The following is a 16,495-nucleotide window of genomic DNA, read 5'->3' as shown; positions in this document are numbered from 1 at the left end:
GTACCCCCACTCTATCTAAAATTTAAATAAAAGTGTTGGCTATGCATACACTTTAATAGTGTGATGTGACCCAGAACAAGCGGCACTTACTTTAACAGCGATACATATGGAGACTTCACGGATGTTGGACAGCGGAGGGTACAGACGGCCCTGGTCCAGCTCTTCAGCTGTTAGCTGTTCTGCCAAAGCCTAAGGAAAACAGTTAATAATGAGATTAAAAACTAACAAAAACAATATTTTGACGATTTTTTTTTTTTTTTTTTAAGATTCTAAATATATTAACATCAATAAAACTGTTAAAATCCATGTACTGTATTCAGTTTTTTAAGATGCTATATAAAACAATGTACATGGTATTTTTTGCAACTACTTCCCACCCCGCCTAATGTCAAATGACGTCCACAAGGTGGCTCTGCCATCCTGGGTGGACGTCATATGACGTCTTTAGGCCTCCCAGCCGCTAGGGGGTGCGCGTCGCCACGTCACTCGGGTGCCAATGCGTGTGCCTGGCGGCCGCGATGTCCGCCGGGTACCCGCGATTGGCAGTTACAGAGCCAGGGACGTGGAGCTCTATGTGTAAACACACAGAGCTCCACGTCCTGTCAGGAAGAGGAGACCGATGGTGTGTCACTTGTACATAGGGACACAGATCAGTCCCCTCCCCCCACAGTAAGAATCACTGCCTAGGGAACACATTTAACCCCTTGATCGCCCCCCCCTAGTGTTAACCCCTTCCCTTCCAGTCACATTTATACATGTGAATTGTCCCAAAATAGTGTCAAAAGTGTCCAAACTGTCCGCCGCAATATCGCAGTCCTGACAAAAATTGCAGATAACTGCCATTACTAGTAAAAAAAAAACTTCATAATTCTATCCCCTATTTTGTAGACGCTATGGGCCAGATTCAGAAAGAATCGCCTATCTTTAGGCGGGCGTAGCGTATCTCAGATACACTACGCCGCCGTAACTTAGAGCGGCAGGTCCCGTATTCAGAAAGAACTTGCACTCTAAGTTACGGCGGCGTAGTGTAAATGGGCCGGCGTAAGCCCGCCTAATTCAAACTCGGCTGGTAGTGGGCGTGTTGTATGTAAATGATTCGTGACCCCCACGTAAATGACGCGCTTTACGAACGGCACATGTGCGCGCATGCTCAGTATCACGTCGAATTTTCTCCCTAAGATACGTCGGCTCAATGTTTAGGCGACGTGAACGTAACCTACGCCCATTCACGGACGACTTACGCAAACGACGTAAAATACGACGCTGTTCCGACGTCCATACCTAACATGACTTACCCCTGCTTTAGGTGGGATAACTTAACGCCGGACCGACGCCTTACGTAAACGGCGTATCTAGATGCGCCGGACGGAACTACATTTGTGAAACGGCGTATGTAGGTCATTTGCATATTCGATGCGGAAATCAACGGAAGCGCCACCTAGCGGCCAGCGTAAATATACACCCCAAGATACGACAGCGTAGGAGACCTACGCCGCTCGTATCTTGGCAACCGTGAGGCGCATCTGATTCTTTGAATCAGGCGCCAAGATACGACGCCTCACACTCAGATTTACGACGCCGTATCTGGAGATACGCCGTCGTAAGTTGTTTCCGAAACTGGCCCTATAACTTTTTCTCAAACCAATATACGCTTATTACAATTTTGTTTACCAAAAATATGTAGTCTAAACTAAGAAAAATATATATTTATATAAAAAAAAAATAAAAGAAATTGGGATATTTATTATAGCAAAAACATTTTTTTTTCAAAAATTGTCGCTTTTTTTTTGTTTATAAAGCAAAAAATAAAAACCGCAGAGAGAAAATACCACCAAAAGAAAGCTCTATTTGTGGGGGAAAAAAAAGAAGGACGTCAATTTTGTTTGGGAGCACGACCGCGCAATTGTCAGTTAAAGCGTGACAGTGCTGAAAGCTGAAAATTGGCCTGGGCAGGAAGGGGGTGAAAATGTCCGGTATTGAAGTGGTAATTACACACACACTATATATATATCTGATCCCTTTCATTTATTACAGCTTCTTATATAGCATTGAATCATCCAACACTGGACGGCTCAAATACAAAAAGTGTCAGGGGCAATTCACACTGCAACACAGAGCGGCAGGGAGGGATTCACCGCTCCAGCAGCTATGCGTTGCCGGCTGCACTAGGGGGCAGTTTGATGCCCAATTTATTGTATTACACTGCCTCCTTTTTTTTTTTTGTTTCGCATGAGCTTTATTTGAAGCGTACAAAATGTACACTTCATGCGCTTCAAAGTGCGGCAGTGCACTGCGCGACACTGCAGTACGATTCAGGCCGGTGCAATTTTTGTGTGTTTTACCATGTGGTAAAACGTCTCTTCACCCACAGTGTGAATTGGCCCCAAGGCCCCTTTCACACTGGGGTGGCTGCGGCATCGGCGCTTTACTGTCGTATTTGCGGGGGTATTCGGCTGCTAGCGAGGCGCTTTTAACCCGTGCTAGTGGCCGAAAAAGGGTTAAAAACCACCCGCAAAGCTCTGCTGCAGCAGCGCTTTGCCGGCAGTATAGCTGCGGTGCCCATTGATTTTAGAGGGCAGGAGCGGTATACACACCGCTCCTTCACCGCTCCAAAGATGCTGCTAGCAGGACTTTTTTTTACCGTCCTGCTAGCGCACCACTCCAGTGTGAAAGTCTTTGGGGCTTTCACACTGGAGAGACAGCAGCGGCTCTTTCAGGGCGTTTTGCAGGAGCCATTTTTTGTGTTATAGCGCCTGCAAAACTCCTCAGTGTGAAAGGAGTCTAAATCAGATACGACAGCTTCAAGGCTACTGCTCTGCTGTCTCCTTTTTTTTTTTTAAAGGGTAATTTTATCGACACTTATTTTATTGCCACACTTATTATTTGGTATTTGGATATGCTGAAATGAAATGTACAATAGAGTACAAGAACAATCAGAATAAATCATGTGCATATATCAGTCCTATCACAATAAAATGCCTAACATTGCAAAATACAGAACAAAAACTAGGAAATACAGAACACACGCTGGTGACAGTCATATATGAAGAATATTTTACATACATGGAGTGATCAAGATAAGGGCAGACTGCACAGGAATGGACTCCTAAAAGCTGTGCCGTCTCCTTAGCTAACTTGTGGTGCTCTGGGAATCCTTTGCAATGCATTATATGTTTATTTGTAAATCAAGGATTAAATATATACAGAAAAAAAAAAAAAACACGAAAATAAAGCTAAATACTACATATTACAGAATTTCTCACCTTTGCAGCTTCAAGGAATACACGATCGCTTATGTGCCGCACCCCGCTCAGGATGACCGCCAAAGCCACGCCTACAAGAGCAAAGGGGACACAGCTTAATGACAGTGGGAATAACAAAGGCTTGATTTTGAGTATTTCACTGCATGTCATTTTTATTCACATGGCAATTTTTTTTTTTTTTTCTTTTACATACATTATACAATTTTCTTATTAAATTTTCTTTAGATTTACCTTCAACAATGAAGTGCAAGTGCCTGCCTGATTGCATACAAATTGAAAGTATTTAAGTTTGACCTCATATTATATGGTTCCTTTTAGGGGTGCACCGATATATCGGTGCCGATACATAATCGGCCGAAAACAGCTGTTTTGGGCACATGCCGAAACCGCTTTAAAATTGCCCATATGACTAGTGGCTGCAGATCGGTAAAACACACTGAAACTGTCTTCGCTTTGCTCGCACACAGCCCCGCCTGCTCCTAACCACGCTGCGATAAACAGAATGCCGTTCTAATGCTGAGATGTTTTCTGTCTATCACAGCGTGGGGTTAGGAGGAGGCGGGGCTGTGTAGCAGAGCGAAGACAGTTTCATCCTACGGGCGGCGGTGAGTTTCTTTTCTTTTCTAACCGGCGGGTCTCTGTTGCTGGGAATCCTGGACTGCAGGCCAGCGTGTAGAGGAGGGGAGGAATAGAGCACAGCCCGGCATCCAGGAGCAGTCCATCTGCCTATCTGGAGATCATCCCCGGCTCGGCACCGGGCTCCCCTGATCACACCCCTCCGTCCCCATCCCCCCCCCGAGCCGGGGCCGCGCTGTATTAAGTAATGTTGGCTCAAGCTGCTCCAGCTCCTGCACGGGGGTCTCTGCACTCCGCTCACACATCTGTACCAAGGCAGAGAGAGAGAGAGACAGCCCATACACAGCAGCACTGTGCCCAGTTCTAGTGCCATCCCTGTGCACTGCTAGAAGGATGGTGGTGGCACCAGGACAGACCTGATGGATGATCCTCTTACTGATGTTACAGGAGATGTATGCTCTCTGCACTGAGTGAATGGGCAGCAGGCTCTGCTCATTGTCTCCTCACCACACTCATACAACATGTTTTTGGTGAGGTGACAGGGTTAAAAAATAGAGAACCTGTCACCTCCAATTGTTATCACAATTGCTAAATTATTAAAATAAGTAATTAAAAAGTAAAGAATAAGAAAAATAATATAAAAAATAAGAAAATTATACAAAAATAAAAAAAGTAAAACAACAAGCTACAAAAAAAAAAAAATGATAAAGTAATAAAAAAAAAGGAGGTGGCAATTCGGGGCAGAGTGAAGCGGCAATGGGGGGCACAGTGAGGCGGCAATTGGGGGCACAGTGAGTGTATGTTTTAACATACAATTATTTAAAAAAAAAAAAGTAATTTTCGGTTTCGGCCTGACATTTTTTTTTATTTTGGTTTCGTTTCGGCTCTGAAATTTCCATTTCGGTGCACCACTAGTTCTGGTAAATCTAAAAGAAAATTGTACAAAGAAATAAATAAAAAAATAAAAAATTGTATAATGTGTGGGTAGCCTAACTATTGGTTAAAATTGGATACATTTACACGCTTCCTGCAGGACATCCGACGGGTCACTGACAGTTATCCTGCATTACCTACGTGAGTACACCTGGGTGGTTATATTACCTGTTCCTCTTCAATTTCTTCATGACATTATCGGGCCCCTTTTACAAGGTGCAGACTTCGTTTTGAGGAATAAGGGATCTGTTTGCTGATCAGAGCAGAGCAGGCAGATGACAGGTCCATGTCCATTCTGCATAAACTGAGCGGACATGGACCTATCACAGAGCCCGCTCTGTTCTGATCAGCAAACCGATCCCTTATTCCTCAAAACGAAGTCTGCACCTTGTGAAAGGGGCCTGATAATGTCATGAAAATATTGAAGAAAAAACAGGTAATATACACTAGGGGCCAGATTCACGTAGCGCAGCGGATCTATAGATCCGCTCGATCTACGTGAATTAAGATCCGCTCCCGCAAGTTTAGGAGGCAAGTGGCTAATTCACAAACAACTTACCTCCAAACTTGCGACGGCGGATCCTAAATCCCCCGGCGGAATTCAAATTCCGCGGCTAGGGGAGTGTACTATTTAAATCAGGCGCGTTCCCGCGCCGATTTAAATGCGCAGGCGCCGTCCGCGAAATTTCCCGGCGTGCATTGCTCCCACTGACGTCGCTAGGACGTCAGTGGTTTCGACGCTTACGTAAACGACGTCCGTCCGTATTCGAGAACGACTTACGCAAACGACGTTAAAAAATTCAAATTCGACGCGGGAACGCCGGCTATACTTAACATTGGCTGCGCCTGATAAAAGAGGGGGTAAGTATACGACGGGTACGCCGATACGGAAACGACGTAAGAACACTGTGACGGGTCCGCGTACGTTCGTGAATTTGCGTATCTCGCTGATTTACATATTATTTATCGTAAATCAGCGGGAACGCCCCCGGCGCCATTTTTAAATTGAAAAATAGATGCGACAGTGTAACACATTGTAACACTGTCAGATCTTAGTCCTATCTATGCGTATCTGATTCTATGAATCAGGCGCATAGATAGGACCAGTGTAAGTCAGAGATACGATGGTGTATCTGTAGATACACCATCGTATCTCTTTGTGAATCTGGCCCTAGATGGCCGGGTGTAAAGTGACTCCGCTGTCCATATACGCCCAACTGCCATCTGAACAACTGATAGGCGGACCCTTTTTGTGTGAAAGGGGCTTTATATTTTCTTATTTCTTATATTTTTGCACTCGCTTTGATATATAAAATAAAAAGTCCATGGGCAGCCATAAAAAGCTCTGTATGTTCAGAATCACTTGTGAAATTGTACTCTCTGACCCCCTGTGGGTAATATAATGTGTTTCTTGTGGTCAGAGATGCAGCTTGTCTCTCGGGACTGGTTCCCTAACTTGACTCGATCAACAGTACAATGGGGCATCGCATCAAATATACATGTATTTTTTTTGTCTGTGTATTTAGCGGTTTGGTTCAGCTTTAAACAATAATACGTTTGTATGATAAAGATAAAATATTCCATAATTAAAGTTTTTCTTTTTTCTGTACCTGGAAAAACGTAGGCATTGTTACCCTGGCCAGGTTTGAAGGATCGCCCATCACTTAAGGTCACCATATCAAAGGGACTTCCACTGGCAAATAGACAGCGGCCCTAAAATTAGGAAGGAAGAGTCGTCAATGAACAAACAAGAAACGAATTACCAACTAGAGGTACAGTGAAAACCAAACAGAACTTAATAAGAAAATCTTATATGAAGCTCCATAGTTTTGCCTTAACACATTACAGTGCAATCCACACCCCAGATACACTATATTACCAAAAGTATTGGGACGCCTGCCTTTACACACGGACTTGGCATCCCAGTCTTAATCCGTAGGGTTCAATATTGAGTTGGCCCACCCTTTGCAGCTACAACAGTTTCAACTCTTCTTGGAAGGCCGTCCACAAGGTTTAGGGAGTGCGTCTATGGAAATGTTTGATCATTCTTCCGTAAAAGACTATGGATACATTATTGGCAGCTACCCTATTACATAAGACAGACATGCTACAGAACAAGAGCCATCATAATAGAGACACATTACAAGAGACTGGCAGAGGAATCGTGGTCTTCAGTGGCCAATGCAACCCTACCGGCAGTGACAAAAACCCTCTCAGCTGGTGTGTCCTCCCGGTTAATAGGAGAGCTCTCAGTAGAGGGTGTGTCCTCCCAGTTAATAGGAGAGCTCAGTCGGGGGGGTGTCCTGCCGGTAATAGGAGAGCTCTCAGTAGGGGGGGTGTCCTCCAGGTCATAGGAGAGCTCTCAGTAGGGGGGGTGTCCTCCAGGTAATAGGAGAGCTCTCAGTAGGGGGTGTGTCCTGCCGGTAATAGGAGAGCTCTCAGTAGGGGGTGTGTCCTCCCGGTTAATAGGAGAGCTCTTAGTAGGGGGTGTGTCCTCCCGGTTAATAGGAGAGCTCTTAGTAGGGGGTGTGTCCTCCAGGTAATAGGAGAGCTCTTAGTAGGGGGTGTGTCCTCCCGGTTAATAGGAGAGCTCTTAGTAGGGGGTGTGTCCTCCCGGTTAATAGGAGAGCTCTTAGTAGGGGGTGTGTCCTCCCGGTTAATAGGAGAGCTCTCAGTAGGGGGGGTGTCCTCCAGGTAATAGGAGAGCTCTCAGTAGGGGGTGTGTCCTCCAGGTCATAGGAGAGCTCTCAGTAGGGGGTGTGTCCTCCCGGTCATAGGAGAGCTCTTAGTAGGGGGTGTGTCCTCCCGGTTAATAGGAGAGCTCTTAGTAGGGGGTGTGTCCTCCAGGTAATAGGAGAGCTCTCAGTAGGGGGTGTGTCCTCCAGGTAATAGGAGAGCTCTCAGTAGGGGGTGTGTCCTCCAGGTAATAGGAGAGCTCTCAGTAGAGGGGTGTGTCCTCCTGGTAATAGGAGAGCTCTCAGTAGAGGGGTGTGTCCTCCCGGGTAATAGGAAAGCTCTCAGTAGAGGAGTGTGTCCTCCCGGGTAATAGGAGAGCTCTCAGTAGAGGGGTGTGTCCTCCCGGTTAATAGGAGCGCTCTCTGTAGAGGGGTGTGTTCTCCCGGTTAATAGGAGCGCTCTCTGTAGAGGGGTGTGTCCTCCCGGTTAATAGGAGCGCTCTCTGTAGAGGGGTGTGTCCTCCCGGTTAATAGGAGAGCTCTCTGTAGGGACTGTGTCTAATCTCAGCAAACAATTACTTCCACAAAATGAGCAAGGATACTCTTCAGCATTCTGGCAGGGGACGGGCTTTTGTTTTCAGTCTGTTGCAAACTTTGCACACCTTTTGTTTTAAATAGCTAGGAATGCGTTTAGCGGATTTAAAACTAAACGTTAAATTAGTCTTCAATCTGCAAAGTACCTCTGTCCATGTATACGCTTCCTCCGCCGTACACTCCGCCTGTGTGGTTGGATTACTGAGAGAGAATATGACCGGCCTCTCATTAATTGCACTCATTGCCTTAACAACGTCTTCTGTAAACAGTCTTCCAGCCCCGGCAACACCTAAATAGATAAAATAATTGAATGTGATCATTGTTTACCTGGTTGGGTTTAACTGCTTGCCAGCCGCATTACTACGACAGCAGATTGGCACTTCCGGGTAGGGGTCGCGCTCGCATGCCGCTTGGCTCCCCGGCTGTGATAAGAGAGCACAAGTCGATCAGCGGGTGCTGGCAAATTCATGCGTGCCGGCACCCACTGATCAGTGAGGAGAGACAGGATAGACCTCTGTCTATGTAAACAAGGCAGAACTCTGGCCTGTCAGCAGGGATGTGATGGGGAGACTCAGCCCACCAGGCTCAACGTATAAGTAAAACATGATTTTTGGGTGGACTGACCATTACTGTAACCCAACATATACCTAAAACTGAAATCAGTTGTTTGGCCTGGAGTGGCACTTTAACAACAAAGGTGCTAATAAGGGTCATAATACCTCTTTAATGCCTTACCTATAAGGCCTCATGCACACTGGACGTTTTTACAGCTGCGGTTTTTGGCTTCAGACCTGTTTTTTCTGCAGCCAGTAAACACCCCAGCATGTTATCCTATGTGTCCATGCACACACAGGCCGATATCAGCAGTTTTTGTCAGGCCTCGTACACACGACCGAACATGTCCGCTGAAACTGGTCCATCGGACCAGTTTCCGCGGACATGTCTGACCGTGTGTAGGGCCAACCGGACAGGTTTCCAGCGGACAAATGTTTCTTAGCATGCTAAGAAACATGTCCACTGGAAGCCTGTATGTCGGACATGTCCGGTCAGTACGATTTATCGGACATGTCCGCTGGCCCGAGAACCCGCGCATGGCGTCATAGTGATTCGACGCATGCATGGAAGCATTGAACTTCCGGGTTCGCGCACGTCGCCGCGTCATCGTCATCGCGTCGTCACCGCGTATTCTGTCCGCAGGGAATTTGGTCTGATGGTGTATACAGCCATCAGACCAAATGATCCCAGCAGACATGTCCGATGAAAACGGTCCGTGAACCGTTTTCATCGGACATGTCCGCTCGTCTGTACGAGGCCTCAGGAGTGTTTTCTGGCTGGAAAATCCCTCCGGAACTAGTGGGTTTTAAAGCGGTTGTATACCCTTTTGTTTTTACTTTTACCTACAGCCAAGCCTATAAGGCTTAGCTGTAGGTGAAAAGAATATCTCCTAAACCTGTACGGTTAAGGAGATATTCCCTTTGCATGCAGCTGCTGACGTCAGCGGCGCATGCGCTCTGAATGCCCAGCAGACGCTGCCAGGCCTTGCATGGTTCCGGCCACTCACAGCACCGGAGCCGCAATACCTGGAAGACACGCCGAGGGAAAATGTCCGCTCCCTCAGCGTGGACCGGGATCACCTGCTGACACCTCGTTCTGAAGTAAGCCTTTCATAATTAATTTAAGAGACATTTTTCAGCTGTAAAAACGCGCTAATGCCGCGTTCACACGGTCGGAAATTTCAGACAAAAAATGTTCGATGTGAGCTTTTGGTTGGATATTCTGACCGTGTGTAGTCTCCATCGGACATTTGCTGTCTGAATTTCCGACAACAAATATTTGAGAGCTGGTTCTCAATTTTTCCGACAACAAAAGCTCTTGGCGGAAATTCCGATCGTCTGTAGCCAATTCTGACGCACAAAAATCCTACGCATGCTCAATCAATTCGACGCATGCTCGGAATCGTTGAACTTAACTTTTCACGGCTCGTCCTAGCGTTGTACAAGCGTGTTCTTGCCGTTCGGAATTTCCGACAACATTTGTGTGACCGTGTGTATGCAACACAAGTTTGAGCCAACGTTCCGTCAGAAAAAAAATCCATGGTTTTGTTGTCGGGATGTCAGATCGCGTGTACACGGCATTAATGTGATAAAAGCTGAAAAACGCGGTTATTCTGCTTTTATCCGCATTTTTGAGCCATAAGCTTTTATGGGAGTATAGCTTTGCCTAAAAAAAAAAAAAAAAAAAAGCTAGAAGACACTACAGCTAAAAAACTCTGAAAAATGTATTCTACAGCTAACTCTACTGGCGTTTTTATAACGTCCAGTGCACATGAGGTCCTATGGCTGCTAGGTGGAAGTGCTAACCACTTAGCCACTGTAGGCAGCACAGTCACTAAGTGGTTAGCATTTCCGCTCAACAGCACTAGGGTTGTTGGTTCAAATCCCAACCATGGCACTACCTGCCTGGAGTTTGCATGCCCTCCCTGTGCCTGCGTGGGTTTCCTCTGGGTACTCTGGTTTTCTCCCACTGGTAGGTGAATTGGCTACTATCTAAATTGGCCCTATTATGTATATGTATGCAAGATCTTCAATTGTAAGCTCCTTGATTGAGGGCAGGGACTGATGTGAATGTACAATATGGCCCGGATTCACGTAGCACTTACGCCGACGTATCTCGAGATACGCCACGTAAATGTATGCCATCGTATCTGTGCGCCGTGCCCAACTAGAACTAGATACGCCTGAAATTAGGCTTCATCCGACCGACGCAAGTTTCCTACGCCGTCGTATCTTGGGCGCATATTTACGCTGGCCGCAAGGGGCGCTCCCATTGATTTACGATCCGAATATGCAAATGAGTGAGATACGCCGATTCACGAACGTAGTTGCGCTCGGCGCATAATATACGCGGTTTGCGTAAGGCTTACGTCCGGCGTATAGTTATTCCCCATCTATGAGGCGCAACTCAAGCAAAGGTATGGACCTGGGAACTGCCGTCGTATTTTACATCGTTTACGTAGTAGTACGTGAATAGGGCTGGGCGTAGGTTACGTTCACATCGTAGGCAGTGATCCGTCGTATCTTAGGGAGTAGTTTTGACGTGATTCTGCGCATGCGCACTGGGATGCGTCCACGGGACGGCGCATGCGCCGTTCGTTCGGCCCATCATTTGCATGGGGTCACGGTTCATTTAAATGGATCCCCCCCACTTCCACCTACTTTGAATTAGGCCGGCTTACGCCTACGATTTTACGTTACGCAGGCGCAACGTTGGGAGCAAGTGCTTTGTGAATACTGTGCTTGCCTCTCTGTGTTACGTCGGCGTAGCGCATATGAGATGCGCTACGCCGGCAGAAATATGCGCCGCTGTCTGTGAATCCGGCCCTATATGTGTAAAGCGCTGCGTACATTTACGGCGCTATACAAGTACCTGTAGTAATAATAATAATAAATAAAACACCTCTATCATGCCTTACCTATGATGGCTGTGGGCTTCAGAACATTGACAGCATCCAGAAAGCTTTTCACAGGCTGATCAGGAGAAGAGTGTCCAAAAGCCTCTTGGTTACCGTCCACCCCTTCCGCACGTCCCTGCATAAAAAAAAAAAAAAAGTATGTTTTTATCTATGAGCAATACATAATGCAGGACCAACTTCTCTGCCAGCAGAGCGCACATTTTCCAGAATCCTCTCGAGATTCTCTAAATCCATTATCATTGTTAAAAAACACATTTGGATGGTGCAAGATTCTTGGCTAAGCCCCTTGGCTCCGACTTGAGACACATCCCCACACCGGCTGCTGGATCTTCTGTGCCAAGATGTGTAGGATTCCTTTACACCACTTAAAATATAATCACTGACTGCACCACCCACCACAGGGGACAGTATAAAAACATGAATTCAAATTATTACATGGCAAATCAGAAGCAAAACATTTCAGGCCCAAGTTCCAAAATCTGATTTTATGGCAATACCAGATCAGGCACATTTTCCCCTCCTGCAATCTGCTTATTATTATTTTTCAGCACAATGCTCCCTGCCTAGGAAATGTTCATAAACATTCTTCCCTATGAGTGCCTGCAGCCAACACTTGCATGCGGCTGCTTGCTCGCAACCCTGGAGGCAGTGGCGGCTGGTGCTCAATTGCAGCCACTGTGTCTTTTAACCATTTAAGACCTGGACCTTTAGACAGCTAAAGGACCTGGCCAGTTTTTGCGTTTCGGCACTGCGTCGCTTTAACTGACAATTGCGCGGTCGTGCGACGTGGCTCCCAAAGAAAATTGGCGTCCTTTTTTTCCTACAAATAGAGCTTTCTTTTGGTGGCATTTGATCACCTCTGCGGTTTTTATTTTTTGCGCTATAAACAAAAATAGAGCGACAATTTTGAAAAAAATTCAATATTTTTTACTTTTTGCTATAATAAATATCCCCCAAAAATATATAAAAAAAATGTTTTCCTCAGTTTAGGCCGATACGTATTCTTCTACCTATTTTTGGTAAAAAAAAAAAAAAAAATATCGCAATAAGCGTTTATCGATTGGTTTGCGCAAAATTGATAGCATTTACAATATAGGGGATAGTTTTATTGCATTTTTATTATTTTTTACTACTAATGGCGGCGATCAGCTTTTTTTTCATGACTGCGACATTATGGCGGACACTTCGGACAATTTTGACACATTTTTGGGACCATTGTCATTTTCGCAGCAACAAATGAATTAAAAATGCACTGTTTACTGTGAAAATGACAATTGCAGTTTGTGAATTAACCACAAGGGGGCGCTGAAGGGGTTAAGTGTGACCTCATTAGTGTTTCTACCTGTAGGGGGTGTGGCTGTAGGTGTGAAGTAATTGATTGTGTTTCCCTATAAAAGGGATCACTCGATCGATGACGGCGCCACAGTGAAGAACGGGGAAGCCGTGTTTACACACAGCTCTCCCCGTTCTTCAGCTCCGGGGACCGATTGCGGGACTCCAGCGGCGATCGGGTCCGCGACCCATGGCTGGGCACTTAAAGAGGACGTACCTGTACGTTTTGTGCCCAGCCGTGCCATTCTGCCGACGTATATGTGCAGGAGGCAGTCCTCAAACGGTTAAACGCAGCCACTGTGCCCATCAATTGCAGCCGCTGTGCCCATAAATTGCCGCTACTATGCCCATCAATTCCTGCAAGTGTGCACCCCCCGCTTGGCACTTACCTTGCCTCGATGGGGCAGCGGTGTCCTCCACGCTCCTTGATGTCTTCTTCCGTCTATGATTGAACGCCGATAGGCATCCAATCACAGTGCCTGTCCTTTCAGCAAATCAGGTGACAGATAATATGGATTGTACGATATATATTTTTTCTAGTAGATAGACTTTTGTCTTTTTTCAGCCTGACCAACTATGTAACTATATAAGAGACCCGAGCACCCAATTGGCTGAGAGGCGGTTCAGTGTTAGGAAAGCAAATATTCATTCGCTTTCCTAACACAAAGCTAAGCAAGGTGAACTTACACAGGACCCCCACCTCACCCCCAGTCCCGTTGACCTGCAGCGTGACAATCTCCCGTTCTGAGCCCTGCTATAGCCGGCTCCGAGGCTTAGAAATCCCGAAGCTTAATCTTCTAAATTTACCCAATCAAGAGGAACGTTTAGGAGCATTCTCATTGGTCGGCGCTATCACATGGGTAGTGTCGACCAATCAGAACCCGTGTAGCCCATCGTCTCAGCGGGGAAGAAGACCCCTGAATGCCGAGGGGATTGCTAAGCCTCTGTAAAGGTGAACTTACACTTTAAAGTGAAGATTTTTTTGTAATTTTCCAAAAAAAAAAAATCTTCCACGCACTCAACATCCCTGCCAGCAAATAGCTTGGGGTTTCCAATTTCCAAAACTGGGTCATTTGTGGGGTGTTTGTACGGTCCTGGCATTTCTGGGCCTCCAAAACTGCGATAGATAGCCGGGAAATTAAGTGGGGGAATTACGCACTTTGAAAGCCTGAAGGTGGTCATTGGTTTTTGGCCCCCTACGTGGCTAGGCTCCTAAAAATTCTCTTATCCCCATACTGAAGAGAAGTAGCAGAATGTGTTTGGGGGTGTAATTCCACATATACCCATTGCATGTGTGAGAAATAGCTCATTAAAAGTGACAACTTTGTGTTAAAAAAAAAAAAAAAACACAACTTGTGGAAAAAAAATAAATAAAAATCTTACATGCACTCAACATTCCTCTATAGAAATGGCTTGGGGGGGGGGGGGGGGTCTGCTTTCCAAAAAGGGGTCATAGGAGGGGTTTGTACTAGCCTGGCATTTCAGGGCCTCTGAAACTGTGATAGGTAGTGGGGAACCGACATGAGGAAATGACACCCTTTGAAAGCCTGAAGGTGGTCATTGGATTTTGGGGACTTGTATAGGCCACCAGAAAGTCTCTCACATGTGGTATCTCCATACTCGGGAGAAGTAGCAGTGCGTTTCGGGGTGTAATTCCACATATACTAATGGCACGTGTAAGAAATTTCTCATTAAACTGACAACTCCGTGTACAAAAAAATAATATACATACATTTTGTAATTTTCCAAAAACTTGTGGCGAAAAAATGTTCCATGGACTCAACATGCCTCTCAGCAAAAACCTTGGGGTGTCTACTTTCCAAAATTAGGTCATTTGTTTGTTTTTTTGTACTGCCCTGGAATTTTAGCGCCTCAAGAAATGTGATAGGCAGTAAGAAAGTAAAAGCTGTGTAAATTCCAGTATATGTTCCGTATATATACTTGAGTATAAGCCGACCCGAATATAAGCTGAGGCACCTAATTTTACCACAAAAAAATGGGAAAACGTATTAACTCGAGTATAAGCCTAGGGTGGGAAATGCAGCAGCTACTGTAAGTGGAAAAGAGGGTCAACAATGCCCATCTGCAGCCTCGCTGTGCCCATTTGCAGCCTCACTGTGCCCATTGTATGCCTCACTGTGCCCATTTGCAAGCCTCATTGTGCCCATTGTATGCATCACTGTGCCGATCTGCATACTTGAACTCCCTCTGTTTCACAGTCGACCGGCTGTCCAGTGTAACAAAGCCCCGCATCCTCCTCGTCTGTGATAGGCAGACCACTCAGTTTCCCAGCGGTGAGTCAGTGTTCCGCCTATCACGGATGAGGACGAGGAGGAGGCGTGGCTTTGTTACACTGCACGGCCATTGACTAGACTGATGTCACAGCGCCGGGAGATCAGGCACACGAGGCTGCAGATGGACACAGTGAGGCAGGGAGACTTGAGTTAAAGCCGAGGGGGACATTTTCAGCACAAAAAAAATGTGCTGAAATTTGAGTATATACGGTACCATAATTTGTAGTCGCTATAACTTTCATACAAACCAATTAATGTACACTTATTGGGATTTGTTTTATCAAAAGACATAGCGGAATACATTTCGGCCTAAATTTATGATGCAATTTGATTTTATTGGATATTTTTTTTATAACAAAGTAGAAACAATTATTTTTTTTTTCAATTTTTTTTTTGTTTCTTATTTATACTGCAAAAAAAAAAAACTAGTGGTAATAAAATACCAAAGGAAAGCTTTATTTGTATGAAAAAAATATGTATAAAAGATTAATTTTGGTACATTGTTGCATGACGGCACAATTGTCAGTTAAAGTAGTACAGTGCTGAATAGCATAAAAATGCTCTGGTCATGAAGGGGGTAAAACGGAAGGAGATCAAGTGGTTAAATGTGATAGAGAGGAACCCCATGCATGCTGTCATTGGAGGGGGACTCTGGGGGTAGGAGGCGAGTGCTTAGGAACATGGGGCCAGATTCACGTAAAGCGGGCGCAGCGTAACATAACCGGTTTACGTTACACCGCCGCAATTTTTCCGAGTTAGTGCCCACAAAGCACTTACCTGTAAATTTGCGGCGGTGTATCGTAAACAGGTCCGGCGCAAGGCGGCCCAATTCAAATGGGGCGGGTACCATTTAAATTAGGCGCGCTCCCGCGTCGGACGTACTGCGCATGCTCCCGTCGCAAATTTCCCGACGTGCCAACGTTTTGTGAATCGCGACGTGAAAAAAGATTTACGCCGGGAAAAATAAAAGATTTAAAAAAAATTCAAAAGCGACGCGGGAAAGACAGGCATACTTTAACATGGTGGAGTACTTTTACACGATGTTAAAGGTGCCCTATCTTTGCAAAAGGAAATCTAACACTCGCGACGACGCAACGACGGGAAAAATCTTCGTGGATCGCCGTAACTCCTAATTTGCATACCCGACGCTGGTTTACGACACAAACTCCCCCCAGCGGCGGCCGCGGTACTGCATCCTAAGATCCGACAGTGTAAGTCGGATCTTCTGCCTATCTATGCGTAACTGATTCTATGAATCAGTCGCATAGTTAGAAACAGAGATACGACGGCGTATCAGGAGATACGCCGTCGTATCTCTTTTGTGAATCTGGCCCATGTTGTATATTATATCCTAAA

The 16,495-nt window shown here is 45.7% G+C and overlaps 1 protein-coding gene across 3 annotated transcripts in view; it reads right to left on the bottom strand.

The window, feature by feature from the left end:
• Positions 1–16,495, bottom strand: part of ME2 (malic enzyme 2) — a 110,855-nt gene that overhangs the window by 23,462 nt on the left and 70,898 nt on the right. For all 3 annotated transcript variants that reach the window (XM_040336976.1, XM_040336969.1, XM_040336960.1), the window contains exons 11-15: positions 11,514–11,628; positions 8,188–8,330; positions 6,383–6,485; positions 3,264–3,334; positions 91–189 (exon numbers count right to left, since the gene is read on the bottom strand). In XM_040336976.1, the coding sequence (XP_040192910.1) occupies positions 91–189; positions 3,264–3,334; positions 6,383–6,485; positions 8,188–8,330; positions 11,514–11,628 (531 nt within the window). The remainder of the gene's footprint in view (positions 1–90; positions 190–3,263; positions 3,335–6,382; positions 6,486–8,187; positions 8,331–11,513; positions 11,629–16,495) is intronic.

Source organism: Rana temporaria, chromosome 1 (genome assembly GCF_905171775.1).
Source record: "Rana temporaria chromosome 1, aRanTem1.1, whole genome shotgun sequence".
NCBI lineage: Eukaryota > Metazoa > Chordata > Amphibia > Anura > Ranidae > Rana > Rana temporaria.
The sequence above is the reverse complement of the archived record's forward strand: the minus strand, read 5'-3'. Positions and strand labels throughout refer to the sequence as shown.